The sequence below is a fragment of the Bufo bufo genome, chromosome 3, assembly GCF_905171765.1.
Source record: "Bufo bufo chromosome 3, aBufBuf1.1, whole genome shotgun sequence".
NCBI lineage: Eukaryota > Metazoa > Chordata > Amphibia > Anura > Bufonidae > Bufo > Bufo bufo.
Genome location: NC_053391.1, coordinates 30217286 through 30239079, shown reverse-complemented (window position 1 = coordinate 30239079; position 21794 = coordinate 30217286). Strand labels below are relative to the sequence as shown.

Sequence of the window (21794 nt, the reverse complement as noted above, 5' to 3'; positions counted from 1 at the left end):
TTATGAATATATAATGAGAATATTCTGTAGTACACATTTCTGTCCACTAGATGGCTGCAAACCATATGTATGAGAAGGTCAATGAGGGAGGGGGAAGAGGGGATACTGAAACCACTCCTATCAGGTTAAGGAGCCAATAGTCTCTTCTTAAGGAACACCCCTTTTGTGATGTCATGTCTGCTATTTTAGTGAATGTACTGGGAATAAAAGGCTCTCTCGCCTGGTCTCTTCTACCATGGCTCAAAGAGGATGAGAAGATGCTTTCATGAAACCACCTAGTGTCTGGTCTCATTATAAAGCAGTATGCTGTACACATACTTATTCTTCTAATTGATTTGGCACCACACAAAGAAGAAGGAGAGTCGCATGAATTGCGACGACAACAGCTCCGCCATCAACCTTGGTACGGTCCAACTCCGTAGTGACGGGATGCTACCCGCTTCGGACAGCCTGGCGGCATTTTCATTGACCGAGGCCTCCATGATGTTAGAGGCATGAGACATGATCCTGTAGATACAGTACGTAAATGAGGCTCAAACACGGGACCCGGACTGGACACCAGTGACAACCCTACCACCGAACGATGTGGTGTGCGTACGCATGCCATCGTGGATAATGTCACCTCGTGATCAATGATTACCGCCACCGACAAACTGAGCTGACTTACCCACAGCACGGAAGGAGCAAATAGCGGGATGAGGAGATACCTAAGTTAAAACCGTGAGATTTTTAGACGACAAAATGAGAAGGTGAATCTAGCACTGAAAACTTCCCTATACTACCTGTTGGAAACGAAACTGGGCCACTGAGAACCGACGGTTGACCTGAAAAGAAGTAACGTTCCTGGAGAGAGAACGGAGAAAACATACTTAAAGAGACAAGGAACGGCTATACACGACTGGAGATGTGAACGAGATCGATGAATATACGTGCGTATAATGCGTAAACTACGAAGGTCTGAAAATGAACTAGCGTGGTGATCCCGTACCTGAGGTGACTGAACATGACCCAATAAAATGTGCAGGGCAGTTTGTTTCACCCGTAATACGTGCATATATATATATACACCACTGTATTTATTGCCCCTTTTTTTTTTTTTTCATCCCCTTTTTTTTTTTTTTTTTGGAGTGTGTGCCTGAATAAAATAATGCCATAAGTATGTGTATGTGTGTTTTTTTTTTTTTTAACTGCAGTAGCACGAGAGTCACCTCAAGACCTGCTACACACTGTCTAGTGAGCTCCCCGTCCTGCATCCTCAGTTGTGGCCACTGGGGGCGCAAGGAGCCAGACAGGAACGAGCCTGGGACGCCGAGCGAACTGAAGCAAGCGGGCCGGTGGCAGCAGGAGAGGACACCTGAAGGAGAGGACACCGAAAATAAGTTTAACAATACCCTGCCTGACTAATGGCAGGCGGCCCGTGCCAGACATTTGCGAATGAGTTCGGGATCACGCTGACCCCTGCACCCTGCCTATACTGCCGCGTGGGAGCAGATCCAGGCAGTTCGCTCCGGTGTAGCGTGACTCCCCCTTACCTGGGGAGCCGGCGCTGCCGACCGGACTTTGAGCAACGGGGCCACTGACTGAGGCGGCATCTTACCTGGGAGGTGGGTGAACGTTTAGATACGGCAAACGGGGTAGACACAGCGCACAGTGTAGATTAAGGAGCAGGAAGGCAACTAATCCAGACGCACACGGATATGGCCACGATCTGTGTTGAGCAGACGTAGGATGTAGGAGTAGGGGGAAATTAGCCTAAATAGCGCGGAAGAGCCCCTCCCACAAATACAGGCCAATAAATCGGCCTTAAAACTTATCCTGTACTGATCCTGAGTTACATCTGCAGTGACCAGGAATGGGGTAGACAAATAATTTGTAGTTTTGTTCGTGACGCCAATTGCAGCGTGCGCAGGGTACTATCACAGGGCCCTTCCAAGGTGTTATAACTCACGCCCCAGGTTAGGAATGCCAGAGTGGTGTGATTGCCTATAATGTCTCTGTATGGTGATGATAATTGTGTCAACGGTGTCTCCTACCTGGGTACGGCTGGACACCTGGCTCCTGGGTTACTTGCAATAAATTGAGTAATAGATGGATTTTGCAGCAGAAATTGATGTCCAGACCTTTAGGTGAAATTCAAACTTGGCTTTACTGAAGATAACTTTCATCCAAGCAAAATACAGCTTTGGTTTTTGGTCCCAGCAGGTTTTGGCAATGGTTGGCAGGAATAAATCTTCTGCACTATAAATCAGGAGCTTGCAGGAAAAGACGTCTGCTTGTTAGTTCTGTAACTGTGGCAGGAATTTAGCTTCTGCACTTCTCTTTATCTTCTGCTGTATGGGGACTGACTAGCTGAGGAGGAATCTGGCTTCTCCTAGGTCTCTGGACTTTAATCACAGATAGGCTCACAGGGAATGCTGTCATCCTGGAACTCTGGAGATTGTCTGCTGTCTTGTCATCCAGACAAGGCTGCAGGGCTCAGTCTGGGTATTTGATCAATGTCTCAGCCGAGACAAGATCCTGGCTTTCTTCCCTATACAGGGGGACTCCTGACACAAACACCCTACCCCTAGCAGGGGGTGGGCTACACTGAATCTAACTTCCCTTCTCTCCCAAGCTGCAGGATGTGGGAACAGTCCACACCTCCACAGAGGGGGAGCTAAGCTGGAATGAACCATCCCAGCTTAGATGTACTAAGCTGTAACTAGCTCCTTACCAACGCATTGCTGCCACCTGCTGGTGAACATGGAAAATTAGAAGGAAATTTACATTTAACAAAGTTTGGAATGCACAGTTGTGAAGACATGAGCAAAATCATATCAGATGACAAGGTAAAGGCTCTTAACAGATAGTAGTGGGGTAGAGGTGTGTCGTAACATAACTCTGGGGTGTTACACATCCTGTATTATACTCCAGAGCTGCACTCACTATTCTGCTGGTGCAGTCACTGTGTACATACATTACATTACTTATCCTGTACTGATCCTGAGTTACATCCTGTATTATACTCCAGAGCTGCACTCACTATTTTGCTGTTGGAGTCACTGTGTACATACATTACTTATCCTTTACTAATCCTGAGTTACATACTTTATTATAGTCCAGAGCTCATCATAAATTAAGCACATCCTCTCGCGGCACAGGGGATCGATACTGGTGTGGTAAACACCCATTTTGATAAATCCCCCCCCCATAGTGGTCATCCCCTCTTTAGGTTTTATGGTTACTATTGTACCAGGTGTTTGCTGTGAACTGTGATGCCTAGTAGGATAAAAATACAGATTTAGAAAGCTTTCAGTCACATTTAAGAAACTTTTCTTTTCATTAAAGTAGCTTTAAACATACTGAAAAAGTTTAAAAAAAAAAAGTTTTTAATATAAAAACTATAGAGATGATTGGTTCGGCTCTGTTCTCATCTGCATCGTAGCTTGTGAAACAAAGTGTCACGTACGCACCCGCATCTTGCAACCAGGGATGGGTCTGCCAGGGGCCCCAGACTACCTCCAAGCTCTCACTCCACGCACACCACACACTCAGGCCTCTAAGTGAGTGTAGTTCACCCCCAAACACGCACAGACTCAACAACCCAAACACCAGCTGCCACCACCGACTTTGACGTAAGCCGGAAACGTTGCTCACTCCACGTATATACGTTCTGCTCACAAGCAATTACACAGTCACTCGTTCAGGCTATGGATTCTTTAGAGCAACAAGGCGGACTTATAAAGGGAATATTTTATACACGAAAAATAGTGCAGTGCTTACAAAAACAGATGTAAGAGGAGACAAAGTAAAAATAACATACAAACACTAAAAATATGTCCATGCAACAATTTTATAGAACTAGGATTGGTTTCCTGTTTCAAGTCGGCCCAGTCATTGATCAACCAGATCCTAGTTCTTCCATTGGTGAACAATTAATGAGGGGAGTGGAGGGCATTGAATATTGAAATCTCTTTGTTTTAAAGTTTTCAAATCTGCCTCCAAAATGAGCCCCCTTCCTCCAGTATCTGGTTTATCAGGGGGGGAGCAGATGCTTCTTTGAAGCTAGTACCTGGCAGCCAGAAGTGTTAGATATGACAGGAACATGAGGAGAACTGTCCATCTGCATCTTCTGTAGCTGGCAGAGTCCCAGCCTGCCCGACTCCTCCCTGCTGGGATAGAATGTAGGCCTCAAAGCACTCAGCCATTTGGTGAAGGACCCTTCTATCCTGCAGAAATGACACCTTATACAACAGACACACAGCACATATACTTCTATAATAGCTGCTACAAACATGCACCCCCACATCATATTCATGACACAAAGTATAAAGAAATTCACAAGAAGCTGAAGCACCCATCATATGACTAGAAACTGATGGATGTCTTGGGGTCTGTTGGGGGTTTTCCTTGTGCGTGCTATATTCTTGGTGGAGGCACTGGTGGTCAACAGAGCCTTATTCCTGCACAGCCTCTTTTATCCATTGCTTCATGCTGACAGTCCACCAGGATGACAAGTTGTCCACAACGACTTCCCATTAAGTCAGTGCCAGGGCCAAATACTGTCTGATGTAATAATAATTTTGCCTTAGTGACATCACCACAGTGGTGAGATAGCCTTAGTTAATTCATGTTTTCATATAATGGTCAAATTATCCTGTAAGAAGGTCAACAATGAGAGGCAAGGAGAAAGTGGACATCAACGGAGAGAAGTAATCTCTGTAGTATCAGATTTATCATCATGTTTATAACCAATGAGAGGATAGCCGTGGTCCTCCCCCGATAGTCATCCAAACTGAACATCTAATTCCATCAGTTTAGGATTATGAAAGCACCAACCTTACCCTACACCCCCAATATACAAACACAAATCCATGAAAACAGCTCTGTACCATACCCCTCCTCAACACATTTTTCAGTAGGTGCTATGAGGAACATTTAAGAATGTTTTTATGCCACTCTATTGAGGCATAAGAAGGTTACAATCAATGGCACGTGCCAGAGTCCAGAGCTTTACGCCTCTTAAGATGATGCCTGCATTGTGCCATTAGAACTTGTGTGCAGGTACTTGACCTCTTCTTGTTTTTCCCTGCATAGTGGGACTCTCTGCCTCTCGACAGTGGCCAGCAAACTACGGCCACATACAGCTGGGTGGCCAGGAGTGTCTTTCATTTTTGACAACATTTAGAAAAGGATGCAGTAGAAAACGCTCGGTTTTGTGGCCCACTTCATCTCAAGATCATAGGAATCTCAAAGGTCATACTCCTACTCATCATGATGTTATGACATCCACAAGATGATAGAGTACTTCATCCAAAGGAAATGTTCCATTGATGTCTCTTTTTAGGTGATGACAGGACATGAGATGAGCATTCAGTGAAGGAGTACCTGGATTGCTTGGTCGATCTTACTTTTTTGATAATGGTATGTCAAATCTATTTTAATATTTGGACTTTTCTTGAGCATAAATCTAAGTATAAACAAAGATTAAGTTTAGTAAAGAAGTTAAAATATCTTGCTAGCCGAGGAACAACTTCATAAGGTCTTGCAAACTAATATAAATTCACACCCTTCATATCACCTTCATAGGCCAGTAGCAATTTTGAGGTTGGTATCAGAAGTGGAAGCATGATCCCCTAAACTAGAGGGAGCTTCATCCTCATGACCATTGATAATATACTGTACTGTGTCTGGATTTTTCATGACAGGATGACTTAAGTGCCTCCTGATAAACCTTGTCATTGCTCTTCTAGGGTCCTTACTCAACAAAAAAAAAAAACAGTATAGAGCTTTAATCTGTATTTTATGTTTCCATACAGTATGTACACATAGAGAATGAAGAACTACTGACCAAGTTCTCCTAGCATACAGTCAAGATCCATATCCATTGTAGCCCTCAACTTTGGAAGACAGTAGTCATTCATGCCAATAGGCACACTGCAAAAGCCTTTACACTCTGGCTACTCCTTTGACATCAACCAATCATAAGGGCACCCCACTTGCAGGACCTTTGCAATATGGTGGTTTCAAGAGTAACTGCAAAGTGAGTTGGTGGTGTCCAAATCAGACAACCCCTTTATAGTCACTAGAGATGTTAACCTAAATTATTAGATACAGTACCATTCTCAACAATGGTTCTAGGTTCATTGGGTAGGTATCAGGGGCGTAACGATCACGGTCACAGAGGGTGCGACCCGGCCCAGCAGGAGGGGGCCCGCTGCACCTCACATGGACATGGGAGCGCTCTGACGGGGTCCGGGCATGAAGTACAATAATAATGCCGGGTCCCGTCAGAGAGCTCTCTCAAAACGCGCAGGAGACAGCGGGGAAAGAGCGCAAGGGCAAGGAGGGGGGGGTGGGGGGGGGGGGGGGGGCGCACTCACCCGGCAGTTCTTGTTACTGCCAGGCTGTTAGTTTTTTTAGAGTGAAGCAGGGCAACCTCTCCGCTCTCTATGCTTCACTGTTCTTCCTAAGCTCAGGCGCTCCCCCTGCTGGGCCGTACATTGCGCTGCTGGCTGTGGGAGGAGCGCTGAAAGCCCAGGAATCGGCCTTCAGCACAGACAGCAGCGCAATGTGAGTGTGGGAGCGCGTCATCAGTGAAGAGGGTATGTTTTTTTTTTTTGGTTTTTTCTGGAGGCAAAAGGGGGCAACAACTAGAGTGAGGGGGCACAAAATTGGGCATCTTTACTGAGGGGGGCGGGCCTAATCTGGAATAACTACTGTGAGGAGGCAACTTCTCTGGAATAACTACTGTAAGGGGGCACATATGTGGTAAAACTACTGTGAAGGGGCACATATCAGGCATAACCCCACTGTGATGGGGGTACATATCTTTCCATAGCCGTGTGAGGGAGCACATATCTGGCATAGCTACTGTGAGGGGCACATATCCGGCTTAAGCACTGTGAGGGGGCACATATCTGGCATAAGCATTGTGAGGGGCACATAGCTGAGCATAAACTACTGTGGGGGGCACATATCTGGCTATAACTACTGTTGAGGAGGCACAAATCTGGGCATAACTACAGTGAGGGGGCACAAAAGTAGGCATAATTACTGTGACAGGAACAAAGATAGCATAACTGCTGGGAGGGGGCCACAAGTGGAAATAACTATTTTAAAGGGACCACAAGGTGGGCTTAATTACTGTGAGGAGCCACAATGTGGGCATTAGTACTGTGTCTGGTAGCACTTAGAGGAATCTCCTAGATTACCCTGCTATATTGGCATGGCTCAGTCTTACAGGCCAGCACAGCGCTCCCTGCTGGTGATTTCACAGGGGCAGTCACCCTTCCCTTCCTTATGTGATTATTCTTTTTTTCGCTATGACCACAGGGACCTTGTGCTGGATCCAGTGGACATCACGCTGACGCCAGCGACACCCTGGATGAGGTAGGACCAGATTTTATTAGGACTGGGTGAGTGTAGCCATGCATTGGGCTTAGGGCTCCTTTAACATGAGTGGATCCTGTGCGGGGTAATCCGCTGCGTGAAAGAGTGCCAATCCCCCCTGATCCAGACAGCGGAGACACGGAGCATTAACATGATTGATAATGCTCTTTGCCTCTTTGTGATATTTTTACTACAAAATCACAGTGACAACTTTATCTCACTGTGATTTTGTAGTAAAAAGGTCACGGAGCAGTATTAATCATGTTACTGCTCTGTGTCTCTGCTGTCCAAAACGGGGCTTGGGTCTCTTTTACGTAGCAGGTTATCCGCCACGGCATCACCTTGTGTGAAAGAGCCCTTAGTGTAAAGAAAATCTGCCGCCTCTTTGTAAAAATGGGGGGGGGGGGCCGATCCAAAGTTTGCAATGGGCCCATAAACACTCTAGTTACGCCACTGGTAGGTATGACGACTAAAAAATTGTTTTACTGCCATGTCTTTTCCATCCTGAATGTACAGTCGTGGCCAAAAGTTTTGAGAATTACATAAAATATTGGAAATTGGAAAAGTTGCTGCTTAAGTTTTTATAATAGCAATTTGCATATACTCCAGAATGTTATGAAGAGTGATCAGATGAATTGCATAGTCCTTCTTTGCCATGAAAATTAACTTAATCCCAAAAAAACCTTTCCACTGCATTTCATTGCTGTCATTAAAGGACCTGCTGAGATCATTTCAGTAATCGTCTTGTTAACTCAGGTGAGAATGTTGACGAGCACAAGGCTGGAGATCATTATGTCAGGCTGATTGGGTTAAAATCGGCAGACTTGACATGTTTAAAAGGAGGGTGATGCTTGAAATCATTGTTCTTCCATTGTTAACCATGGTGACCTGCAAAGAAACGCGTGCAGCCATCATTGCGTTGCATAAAAATGGCTTCACAGGCAAGGATATTGTGGCTACTAAGATTGCACCTCAATCAACAATTTATAGGATCATCAAGAACTCAAGGAAAGAGGTTCAATTCTTGTTAAGAAGGCTCAGGGCGTCCAAGAAAGTCCAGCAAGCGCCAGGATCGTCTCCTAAAGAGGATTCAGCTGCGGGATCGGAGTGCCACCAGTGCAGAGCTTGCTCAGGAATGGCAGCAGGCAGGTGTGAGCGCATCTGCACGCCACAGTGAGGCCAAGACTTTTGGAAGATGGCCTGGTGTCAAGAAGGGCAGCAAAGAAGCCACTTCTCTCCAAAAAAAAACATCACGGACAGATTGATCTTCTGCAGAAAGTTTGGTGATTGGACTGCTGAGGACTGGGGCAAAGGTCATATTCTCCGATGAAGCCTCTTTCCGATTGTTTGGGGCATCTGGAAAAAGGCTTGTCCGGAGAAGAAAAGGTGAGCGCTTCTATCAGTCCCTGTGTCATGCCAACAGTAAAGCATCCTGAGACCATTCATGTGTGGGGTTGCTTATCATCCAAGGGAGTGGGCTCACTCACAATTTTGCCCAAAAACACAGCCATGAATAAAGAATGGTACCAAAACACCCTCCAACAGCAACTTCTCCAACAATTCCAACAACAGTTTGGTGAAGAACAATGCATTTTCCCAGCACGATGGAGCACCGTGCCATAAGGCAAAAGTGATACACTAAGTGTCTCGGGGACCAAAACGTTGACATTTTGGGTCCATGGCCTGGAAACTCCCCAGATCTTAATCCCATTGAGAACTTGTGGGTCAATCCTCAAGAGGCAGGTGGACAAACAAAAACCCACTAATTCTGACAAACTCCAAGAAGTGATTATGAAAGAATGGGTTGCCTATCAGTCAGGAATTGGGCCCAGAAGTTGATTGAGAGCATGCCCAGTCGAATTGCCAGAGGTCCTGAAAAAGAAGGGCCAACACTGCAAATACTGACTCTTTGCATAAATGTCATGTAATTGTCGATAAAAGCCTTTGAAACATATGAAGTGCATGTAATTATATTTCACTACATCACAGAAACAACTGAAACAAAGATCTAAAAGCAGTTTAGCAGCAAACTTTGTGAAAACTAATATTTTTGTCATTCTCAAAACTTTGGCCACGACTGTAGAAGCCAAATGCAGTAGAGAACTAGGTCACACAACTATTGTGTAGTATGTACGCTGTACTTACCTTATCAGCAGGATAATGATTATAGCAAAAACAAGGGGAGGAATTACTAAAATCCGTGTATGGGTCCTCCCTGTGGTTGTGTCCTCCCTTTTAGAATACGTTCCGCCTACAAAACAATACACTCCTGTTAGTGGTGTGGGGACTCGCTCTGGTAGACAGGATTAGCGGACGCAGTATAGAGGCAACAACAAGTTCTTTGGATTAAACAGTTCAGTGTTTTATTCACACTTTAGGCAAGTGACAAAACAAGCGTCATATTAAAACAAAAAGTCACCTTGGTGTTGGTGCTAATTCACACCCATGCAGCAATTCTGCCTCAAATAGTCCTTGCTGATAGCAGCACCAACCTGTTTCACGCCAAACAGGTAGCAAGTCTGTCATCCAGACACAAGGCTCCAGATGCCAACACAGAGACATGGCTTCTGAGCCCAGATGCCTATTTAACCCCTTAAGGACACAGCCTTATTTCACCTTAAGGACCAGGCCATTTTTTGCAAATCTGACCAGTGTCACTTTAAGTGGTGATAACTTAAAACGCTTTGACTTATCCAGGCCATTCTGAGATTTTTTTTTTCATCACATATTGTACTTCATGACACTGGTAAAATAAAGTCAAAAAAATATTTTTTTTTGCTTAAAAAAATACCTAATTACCAAAACTTTTGAAAAATTTGCAAATTTCAAAGTTTCAGTTTCTCTACTTCTGTAATACATAGTAATACCCCCAAAAATTGTGATGACTTACCATTCCCCATATGTCTACCTCATGTTTGAATTATTTTGGGAATGATATTTTATTTTTTGGGGATGTTACAAGGCTTAGAAGTTTAGAAGAAAATCTTGAAATATTTCAGAAATTTACAAAAACCCAATTTTTAGGGACCACTACAGCTCTGAAGTCACTTTGCAAGGCTTACATAATAGAAACCACCCAAAAATGACCCCATTCTATAAACTACACCCCTCAAGGTATTCAAAACTGATTTGACAAACTTCGTTAATCCTTTAGGTGTTGCACAAGAGTTATTGGCAAATGGGGATAAAATTTGAGAATTTAATTTTTTTGCCTAATTTTCCATTTTAACCCATTTTTTCCACTAACAAAGCAAGGGTTAACAGCAAACAAGACTGTATCTTTATTGCCCTGACTCTGCCGTTTACAGAAAACACCCATATGTGGCCGTAAACTACTGTACGGCTACACAGCGGGGCGTTAGAGTGAAAGGTGCGCCGTTTGGTTTTTGGAAGGCAGATTTTGCTGGACTGTTTTTTTGACACCATGTCCCTTTTGAAGCCCCCTGATGCACCCCTAGAGTAGAAACTCCATAAAAGTGACCCCATCTAAGAAACTACACCCCTCAGGCTCCATTCACACGTCCGCAAAATGGGTCCGCATCCTTTCCGCAATTTTGCGGAAAGGGTGCGGACCCATTCATTCTCTATGGGGATGGAATGTGCTGTCCGCATCCACATTTGCGGATCTGCACTTCCGCATCCGTGCTTCCGTTTTTCGCAAAAAAAATAGAACATGTCCTATTCTTGTCCGCAATTGCGGACAAGAACAGGCATATTCTATTATGTCGGCAATGTGCGGTCCGCAAAATGCGGAATGCACATTGCCCGCTTTCCGTGTTTTGCGGATCCGTGTCTCCGTGTATCCGCAAAACACATTGCGGACGTGTGAATGGAGCCTCAAGGTATTCAAAAACTGATTTTACAAACGTCGTTAACCCTTTAGGTGTTGCACAAGATTTAATGGAAAATAGAGATACAATTTCAAAATTTCACTTTTTTGGTAGATTTTCCATTTTAATATTTTTTTTCCAGTTACAAAGCAAGGGTTAACAGCCAAACAAAACTCAATATTTATGGCCCTGATTCTGTAGTTTACAGAAACACCCCATATATGATCGTAAAATGCTGTACGGTCACACGGCAGGGCGCAGAAGGAAAGGAATGCCATACGGTTTTTGGAAGGCAGGTTTTGCTGGACTGTTTTTTTTGACACCATGTCCCATTTGAAGCCCCCCTGATGCACCCCCATTTTAGAAACTACGGGATAGGGTGGCAGTTTTGTTGGTACTAGTTTAGGGTACTATGATTTTTGGTTGCTCTATATTACACTTTTTGTGCGGCAAGGTACAAGAAATAGCTTTTTTGGCACCGTTTTTTTTTTTTTTGTTATTTACAACACTCATCTGACAGGTTAGATTATGTGGTAATTTCATAGAGCAGGTTGTCACGGACACGGCGATACCTAATATGTATACAATTTTTTAAATTTATGTAAGTTTTACCAAATGATTCATTTTTAAAACAAAAAAAAAGTTTTAGTGTCTCCATAGTCTAAGAGCCATAGTTTTTTCAGTTTTTGGGCGATTATCTTAAGTAGGGTCTCATTTTTTGCGGGATGAGATGATGGTTTGATTTGCACTATTTTGGGGTGCATATGACTTTTTGATCGCTTGCTATTACACTTTTTGTGACGTAAGATGACAAAAAATTGCTTTTTTTACACCGTTTTTATTTTTTTAACGGTGGTCATCTGAGGGGTTAGGTCATGTGATATTTTTATAGAGTCGGTCGATACGGACGCGGCGATACCTAATATGTATACTTTTTTTTATTTATGTAAGTTTTACACAATGATTTCATTTTTGAAACAAAAAAAATGATGTTTTAGTGTTTCCATAGTCTAAGAGCCATAGTTTTCTCAGTTTTTGGGCGATTATCTTAAGTAGGGTCTCATTTTTTGCGGGAGGAGATGACGGTTTGATTGTTACAATTTTGGCGTACATGCGACTTTTTTGATCACTTTTATTACCTTTTTTTGGGAAGTAAGGTGGGCAAAATTTAAATTTCATCATAGTTTTTTATTTTTTATTTTTATGGCGTTCACCATTCGGGTAAAGTAACATGACCGTTTTATAGATCAGGTCGTTACAGACGCGGCGATACCAAACATGTGTAGGGAATTTTATTTTTTTCATTTTTTAATCAGTGATAAATGTGTTTTTTTGATTTTTACTTTTTTTCACTTTTTTTTAACATTTTTTTTACCCAGACCCACTTGGTTTTTGAAGATCCAAGGGGGTCTGATGTCTGTATAATACAGTACAGTACAATATATAGGGTACTGCACTGTATTTTACTTACACTGAACAGATCTATGCCTTCAGCACAGATCTGTTCAGCACCATGGACAGCAGGACGCCTGAGAAGGCGTCCTGTTGCCATGGGAACCTTCCCCGTCTGCCACAACTTCGCAGACGGGGAAGGGTGAGGACGGGGCTGGCGGGAGGCTGTCTGGGGGCTCTCTCCCTCTTCCATCGGGGGGCTGCAAAGGCACAGCAGCCCCCCGATCGGAGAGGGAGGGACCTCCCTGAGCTGTTAACCTTTTCCATACAGCGGTCCGTACGGACCGCTGTATGGAAAGGGTTAAATGGCTGACATCGCATCACCGACAGGTGCTTCCAAAACCCGGATCAGCATTTAAAATCCGGTCCGGTATTTGACCTCACCTGGCTTTAAATCAGCCCAGCAGCACATGGCCGGAGGAAAATACCTGTTTTCCCAGACCAAACCTCTCACTGTGTCACAATGGCCAGACCCGAGAGAGGAAAGTACTTTTTACTTGCCTTATATACAGTAATAAGGGAAATACAGTAAAGCCTGAAACATTTTCAACCTTTGTAATTATTCTATGTGAACATTTTCTGTATTTCTTTCAGGATAGAGTGTAAAGGCTGTGAATATTGTACAGTATATGATGGTAGGGGATATGGTGGTAAAAACGGTTGCAATGCAATTACCCTGTACACATGTGAATTCAGATATTGTAGAGGAAGGTATAAAACCTACCGTTCGGATCACCCTAGGCTCTTTACAATTAACCTTTAGTATTATTATTGCTTTTTTTGTAATTTTTTATTTTATTTGAAAGAGTAAATTCAGCCTAGATGCTTAAGTGGTTAAACATTTATAGCATGTCCTTAAATTGGTTGTCCAGGATTTGACAATTGAAGACCAATTCTCCAAAATTCTGCCGATCAGCTGTTCTTCTATAGCTCCTGCGCCGGAACAACATAGCCCCGTCCATTGTGTAGCGGATGGAGCTGGTTATCTCGCCATTTACTTCCATGGGAGCAGCTCAGCACTAACCAGTGGACAGAGCGGTGTAGTTTTGTGGCAGAGTTACAGCTGATCAACAGGATACAGGGTGTCAGGCCCCCACTGATCGGGATAGACCACCAATAGTAAAATCTTGGAAGCCTCTTTGAGATGTGTCCACCCTCAGAATTGGTTAAGGACTATTCAATACAATATTGATAGCTTGCAAATCACAAAACTTAGAGACCGCACATGGACATCTTGTGATAGAGGCAAAAAGCAAAGTTTCATTAATTTATCTTTTAAATTTAATAAAAAGGTCATCTCATTCCTCACATCTTTGAATATGTTGAGCCAAAAAGAAAGAAGGAAGAAAGGCCACCTCTGTAGGCCACCAATGTTTGATAGATGGATGAGCAACCACAGGGACCACCATAGATCAGCAGAAGAAAGAGGCCTCAGCACTCTAGCAGTCTCTGCTGGCAGTGCATTGCTTACGCAGGTACAGTGCCACACATATGAATGTGGCTGTGCCTAGTACTGCAGCAAAGGGCTTTCATTAATTGGAGAATTCACTGTATCAGTGTAAAAAATGAACAGCTCTATTGAATATACAGACCTGAGGGACTTCACAATTGGGCATTAATGTAAAGGTCCTGGAGAATGTCTTTACATGAACACTGTGGGTGAAACTGATGCCTGATGCAAGGCCTGAGGCTACAGATCATGACATTTCAATTAAGATTGTTGGATCCTATCTGGGACAGGAAAAACCTAAATATGTGAAAGTCCGAAGACTACTCAAGGATGATGACAGTACTTGTCCTAGAAGGTAGGAATCACTTACCTGTGTAAGGCACCAGTTTAGAAAGACGTTTCTCAGCTCCAAGTGTCGGGTGATTTACAATACAGGTCACTTTTGTCCCTTCTAAGGTCTCATCCATTGTTTGGGTCAGATTACTGATGACGGTCATGGTCCCATCAGAATTCACAATACTACATGTTTGAGGTTCATATTGTAGGTCCAGTGAATGGTTCCATGAGATGTTGGGAGCTGGAAGTCCTGATCCACTGCAGGTGATAACCAGAAGTTTTTCCAACATCTCCGGGCGGTCAATTATCTTAACATCCAACGTTGGCTCGGATATTTTTTCTTCTATTTATAGAATAAATTTTAACAATAAAAATGTTTTAGATTCTTTATATTCACCCCATTTATTGAGCCGTTAACCTCAGGTTTTAGAGTAAATGACACCTCTAAATTGTCACAATTGATGACGTTGTACATTTTAGCTGTAAAATATATGACTTTCCTCAACAATTCCCAAATTTAGAAAATCATGAGAAAGTGATTAGTGATGAGAAAAGTTGTGAGAAATTTGATTCGGCTGCTTTGAAGAATTTCACAAAGACATTCAATTTGTGACGAAGTACTTTGTCACGAAGCGCATTCCTTTATATGTAGCGGGTGCAAGACAGAGAACAGCGATCGTGCCGCCCCCATCATTGAAACCCCTCGGATGGCGGCATCTGATGCTACAGTTGTGGGTTTTCAGGCGGTTAATTCGGTAAAAAAAAACATACTAACCTTATCCATTTGCTCACCAAGCGAAATCTCGCTGGCCAGACACAGCGAAATCTCGCTGGCCAGACACAGCGACACATCACCCTGCGGAAGATTTCACATGGTATCTTCAATCAAGATGGCCACGACGGTGAGTATGTATTTTTTGCTGCCATTTCAGTAAAAATTGATTCATTACCACAAAGCACGAGGAAACTTGGCTTTGCGGCGAATCTAATTTTTCCTTAAATTCGGATCGTAGTACATTTGTTTGACTTTGATTTGTTCCACACTAGGGATAAGCCAATCGACTTCGGATAAAACATCCGAAGTCGATTCGCATAAAACTTCGTTCTAATACTGAATGGAGCAGGAGCTGGTCCGTACAGTATTAGAATGTATTGGCTCCGATGAGCCGAAGTTATTAACTTCATAAATTAATTTGTACTGTAAAAAACCATTTACTGAACCCAAGCAATAACTTCGGCTCATCAGAGCCAATACATTGTAATACTGTACGGAGCTCCTGCTCCGTACAGTATTAGAATAAAGTTTTATGCGAATCGACTTCGGATGTTCCATCCGAAGTCGATTCGCTCATCCCTACTCAACACTAAAAATTGATCTTTTCCTCCAAAGAACACGTCATTAAAGGGTCTTTACAAGTGATGGCCTATCACTCTGATTGACAGGGCTCTCACTCCCTGTACCCCTCCTTGATCAGCCGTTCTGCAGTAGTTCCGTTGATGGAACCCAACGCTGGAACTACACAGCTTTGTGCATTGTACACTGTAGTACAGTATAGTGAATGAAGCTGGTTACTGCACTAATCACTTCAATGGGAACAGTGCTGCAGTAACAAGCTCTGTCCACTGCAAAACAGGTGGCGCTGTGGAGCCGGAGCTACTGCAGAACAACTGTTCTTTGTGGGTGCTGTATTTATGTAATGTGCTTAGTTCTGGTTCTGTATTCATGTAATGTTCTTGGTTGTGGTGCTGTATTTTTGTAATGGTCTTGGTTCTGGTATTGTATTTATGTAATGGGATTGGTTATTGCACTGTATTTATGTAATGTGCTTAATTATGGTTCTGTATTCATGTAATGAGCTTGGTTTTGGTGCTGTATTTATGTAATGTGCTTAGTTCTAGTTCTGTATTTAGTCCTGGTGTTGTATTTATGTAATGAGTTTGGTTTTTGTCCTGTATTAATGTACTGTACTTGGTTCTGGTGATGTATGTATGTAATGAGCTTGGTATGGCACCACTACTACTCTATCTTAAATTGTACACTGTGCATGCACTGTGTCCTCTCCATTTACTGCTGTGGGATTTCAGAAAATATCCTATTGATGTGTTATAAATGTCCCAGATGGGAATATCCCTTTGAAAGGTTTGTCTCATCTTGCCATTATTAAGGTGAGGAGAGACACAATCTCGACCCTCAGCCGGCTGGGAAACATTGAAGCTTGTCAGCTCTCGCTATTTCAATAGCTCCCATTGCAGTGCGTGGGAGCTACAGAAACAGCTCGTGCCACCACATTCATTTGTTTCCTTGCCAGCTGGTGGTCAGGACTGTGTCTCCTCTCGCCTTAGTAATGGTTAGATGAGACAAGCCCATTAAATATTAGCTGTGTATTCTTTTCTCCATAGAGTTGGTACATTTCAAATTTGACTACTGTTTGTCTACTAATTTAGTGTATTTAATTACCTATAATGGCTGCGGAGGTGTGTGTGTATGGGATCCCCAAAAAAACTTCTCACACAGAACGCCATGTAACCTAAAGCCAGCCCTGCTTGTCATCATTACTTACTGCTTCTCCTGCTCAGACTACTCTTCCTCCTACTCCGCTTTGTCATTAGCAATCAGAATGTGTGGCAAGGAGACAACTCTACATGCCAAGCAATGTGATGGTCTGGAAGCTAAGCTCCACCTAGCCAGGTTGCTGGAAGTGCAGTTGCTGTCATACCACTTAGTGGATTCTGCTGCCTTTACAGAGCTGTTGGTACCAGCTTTCAGCTGTTAGCCAGAGGTTCAGGAGAAAGACATCAGCAATATAGCATACCAGAGGTGCCATCATCTTTATTTGCCAGCCACCATACCTAATCGTCTGGGAAGAGAAATTGCACGAACTATTGCTGGATGTACTACAACTCCTATTTTGCACTTGGTAATCAGAGACTTTTATTTTTCTACTTCTTGCCTGATTCCTTATACCACCTTTTCACTGTACGGATCCCCAGGGAGCAACAGCCTGAGGGAGTACACCGTGACACATCATCTCATCACTACCACTCCCATCCTCTCCACCAGCTTCTCAGGGTCTCGCTGCAGTAGAACTTGTGTTATTTTATCTTGATGGTTCTTATGGAAATATTAACCATAACACTTTCATAAACTTCCTTCTAATTGCCTCAAAGACAGTTTTATCAACTGGAGAGTAAGAGATGCTCCCGCAATTCTTGAGTGGGTGAATTAAACTAATTTAGTTCAGTCCTACGAAAGGACCACATGAAGTTCAAATTGGATAAACACACTGAGATGTGGGAGAGCTGCTCTTCACTCCAAAATATTAGCGTACTCTCTTCTTTCCTTAAATCATAGTATCTTGCTATAATACTATCTAAAAAGCCATTTGTTGCTCCTTATTTATACTCTGCTTTGCATATGTAGTTATGACTGTGTTGGTAATTTGACAATTGTATGTTTTTTTTTCAGTGGACCATTGTTAGACGAGGCGTTGAGCACCGCAGCCTCTTTACTAGGCCAGTAACGTCACTGTACATAACTCACATGGCCTAGTTGTAGCTCAACCCCATTCAAGTCAATGGGGCTGAGCTACAATACCAAGCACTGCCACTATACAATGTACAGTGATGTGCTTGGAAAGTTGCCGGGAGCCTGCATCACTCACTAGAGCTTCGGTGAGCATACCGGCTCCCTAAACCAGCTGATCGGCGGAGATGCCGGGGCTTGGACCCCCGCTGATGTGATAATGATGATCTATCCTAAGGATAAGTTAACCTTTCTAGTTTTCGAAATTTTAGTAATCCCAGATAATCTTAGTGATTTGTTAGGATCCTTACCGTACACATTGAGGCAAATTTTTCCAGCTGAAGCTCCAACTGGAAACAGATTGAAGATACATTTAAAACACCCCTCATCCTCCAAAGTCACGGGGCTGATGATAATTGCTGACATATTGAGGGCATCTACAGAAGAGTGTTTCGCCCGATTTGAGTAGTAACCTAGAATTTTCGGCCCATAAACCCTACTGGTGGAAGCCACTGGGCCAGAAAAATTGCCCGACTCTTTCTGCCATGTGATTTGAATGACATTTGCTTTGGTGGATATCAGCTGACACAGGAGAGTCACATTCCTCCCTACTGCTGCCGATAGGTTCTTCTCACTTTTTACCGTGATGGAATCTGAAATAAAAATGACATATATAAATGATGTTCATAGTATTTTAAAGCATTTGTACATCATATTTGTGCACACGGGGTGAAAGACACAGTGGTTGAAGACATGGAGGGAGCTACCTTTTGAATGGTCACCGAAGGGGACTACCAAGAAGATGGCATGGAAGAGGGCTACTAGGAACCTTCCCAGAAAAGGCGTACCATCTGTAAGATATGGAGTGGAGGATACAAAAGGCTGCCTGGAGAAAGACACAGAAATGGCTACCTACAGAAAACATGGAAGATGGCTACCTGGGGCAAAACACAGAAGAGTGCTACTTGGGTTGTAAAGCTTAAAAGACTGGTGTCCTTCATGGTAGAGGGTAGATGAAAGTGTGCCTATTTTCAAATGCATGCTGCAAGGGTTTGACATTGTCATGTTGGTTGATGTCCTTCTCCATTCTTGCTATAGATCAGATATGCAAGTGTTTCTATTTTGAAGGGACTATCCCCACTTTTGACCTGTATGCCTAAGTTGCACTTTGCCCCTTAAAGGTCACTCTTTTTAAACTTCTAAAAAAGGTCTGGATTAATAAATTTACTAGATTAATCTAGAAACTGTCTGCCTTGACCAAACTACAAATTAGACCTAAAATTGTATTTTATTTCAGAATGTTTAATGTAATTTCTATATTAACATTATTTGCCTGCTTATATACACATACATTAACAACAACAAAAAAGTTGTTGGAATGAAACTTTCTTTGTGTGAATATAATGATGATAAATGTAAGTGAATATAATTAGTAAAAAACGTCAAAGTAGGGAGGCTCAACACCTGGATGGAAGGGTAACGGTGAGTTCACTGCTCACTGGGTCACCCACCCAGTTAAGGGTAAGAAAATGTAGCAGGAAAAATAGAAGGCACACCACCTTCTGGAAAATAATGTAGAATACTGTATAATACTGTATTTGACTATTTATTCAAGCTATAATGCTCTATGCATAATTAACAGTTCAATAGTACAGGATATCACATAATAAAATATAAACAATAAAAATCACTCAATAAAAAACCACTAAATAAAAGTCACTATGTGACAATTCAAAGAATGTTCAGAGGTCTGGCGCCCTCATAATATACGGACTCCAATGTATACAGTCTCCTGAAACGTGCCACAACTATGGCAAAAAGTTATCCAGCTGTAACACAAAGGTAAACACCACTCTTCTCATAGACCGCCCAATGTAGTCTGGTAAATAGTTGCCAAGCTTATTAGATTGTCTCAGTGAGACTCTTACCACTCCGTAGTATTAATAGTGTCCGTTGGTGTGTCAGCAGGATCGCTAACTGCACGGACACCTTCCGAAGAGTGGGGAGTGAGATGTTATCACCGAGACGCTGAATACATGTGTTTGGAGCACTCGGCTCCGTTGCTTGGGGGGCGTGTCCAAGTCAGGTGATCCTGATAGACAGATCAGGTGATCAGATCAGCTGGTGCAATAGTAGAGTCATGTGGTACACAGGTCCTACACCACAGCAAAAGTCTGTATCGCAGGTGCACAGGTCCCATACCACAGTAGGGATCTGTATTAGCGGTGGCCACTTCAAGAGCTATCCTTTATATCCACAGAATTCTTCTGTACTTTAGGTCCGGACCAGTACTGGATGTGGAGTGTAGCGGACTACGCAACTACCGATGATTACAGTCGAGTGGGAGCACATGTGAGAAATCAGGGACATGTGCAAGAGACAGGAGAGGGTGACATAAGTGAAGACCAAACCGATGAAGATGACAATGTACTGTAGCTGATCACACGTGGGAGCTGGAAGAAGAAGGGGCTTCATCATCATCAGGGGCAAGGGTGGCAGCATGCCCGTGAGACAGCAGGTTGCCCATGAGACAGCAGCGTGGAAGCAGTGGGAGATCTGCAGCCAAATGCGGAAGGGGTACACCCTCTGCTACTCAGGAGAATACCTGTGAGGAACACACTAGCAGTGCACGCATTCATAAAAGCAGCAACAGGCAGGTATCACGCAGTTGTAGAAGGAAAATGCTATACTCGTGGGAATTTGTCACCAAGTCTCTGGGGGAGGTATGCACTATGTGTGGGCAGAAGATGAGGGGTGGCCAGGGTGCTAATGTTGGCACTACAGCCCTGCATCAACATAGGGAACTTCACTATAAAGTGGTGTGGGAAAACCATGCCACTCATTTAGTGTTACAGCCTGATGCAGCATCTGCTGCATCTCCCACCAGCTCGTAGCCTCTCTCTAGCAGTCAGGGCTCGGTAACGTCAGAAGTGGAAAATATCATTCCTTCCCATTGACTTCAACGTTGTCTATTGCTCCTGATGCTCCTCCTCGTCACTTGTTTCAACAGCAATCGATTACCGAAGCGATTGCAAAAAGATAACAGTATGCATGCACGCATCCAACGGCGCAGAAGCTGAACATGGATCTGGCGAAGTTGCTGGTACTACAGTCCCTCGCTTTCCATGTAGTTAAAGCTGAATATTTTTAGAGAACTGATGGCTTGTGCCCACCCTAGGTGGAGAGTCCCAAGCCGTCATTACTTTTCCAAAAAAGCTGTACCAGCCCAGCACATGTACGTTGCACAGAAGGTGGGCCAGTCATTGGGTCTCTTGGTGTCTTGTAGAGTTCATGTAAGCTCTGATATATGGATTTGCAACTGTGGTCAAGGACAATATCTGTCCTTTACGGTCACTGGGTGAATGTCGTTCTGGCCCAGGCACACCAGAAAATTGGTCAGATGATCGCAATGCCGCCTCCGCGTTGTAATGCTGGGATTTCTGCGCTAATGTTCTCCTCTGCCTCCTCATCCACCACTTTATCCTCACCCTCCAATGTAAGAACAGTTCACAGTGGTCCTCCAGCATATCACCTATGCAAAGCTAGGTCGATTTCACACGGTTCTGCACCTGGTCAGCCTGGGTAAATGGAATCACACCAGGGAGGAACTGCTAAGCGTCATCAATAAAGAAATCGAACACTGCTTGTCGTCTTGCCAATTGGATATACGAAATGCAGAATGTAAAAGTGAATTCCCCATTAAAAGTGCCCTATCTGACCCAGGAAGAAGTACAGCGGTGTCTTAAAAAGATTAAAATAGAAAAATCGCCAGGACCAGATGGCACACCCCCCCCGTATCCTAAGAGAATTAAGTAATGTCATAGCCAGAACT

At 43.4% G+C, this 21794-nt stretch overlaps 2 protein-coding genes across 2 annotated transcripts in view; both read right to left on the bottom strand.

Annotated features, from left to right (window-relative positions):
• The window catches only part of LOC120993597, a 114013-nt gene extending 112421 nt beyond the window's left edge, over nt 1–1592 (bottom strand). The window contains exons 1-2 of the mRNA XM_040422072.1: nt 1533–1592; nt 783–843 (exon numbers count right to left, since the gene is read on the bottom strand). Coding sequence (XP_040278006.1) covers nt 783–843; nt 1533–1592 — 121 coding nt within the window. The remainder of the gene's footprint in view (nt 1–782; nt 844–1532) is intronic.
• A 7904-nt stretch (nt 1593–9496) lies between these two features.
• The window catches only part of LOC120994445 (OX-2 membrane glycoprotein-like), a 51734-nt gene continuing 39436 nt past the window's right edge, over nt 9497–21794 (bottom strand). Inside the window, exons 2-4 of the mRNA XM_040423004.1 lie at nt 18274–18615; nt 14474–14782; nt 9497–9622 (exon numbers count right to left, since the gene is read on the bottom strand). Of these exons, the coding sequence (XP_040278938.1) occupies nt 9513–9622; nt 14474–14782; nt 18274–18388 (534 nt within the window). The 5' untranslated portion in view covers nt 18389–18615 and the 3' untranslated portion in view covers nt 9497–9512. The remainder of the gene's footprint in view (nt 9623–14473; nt 14783–18273; nt 18616–21794) is intronic.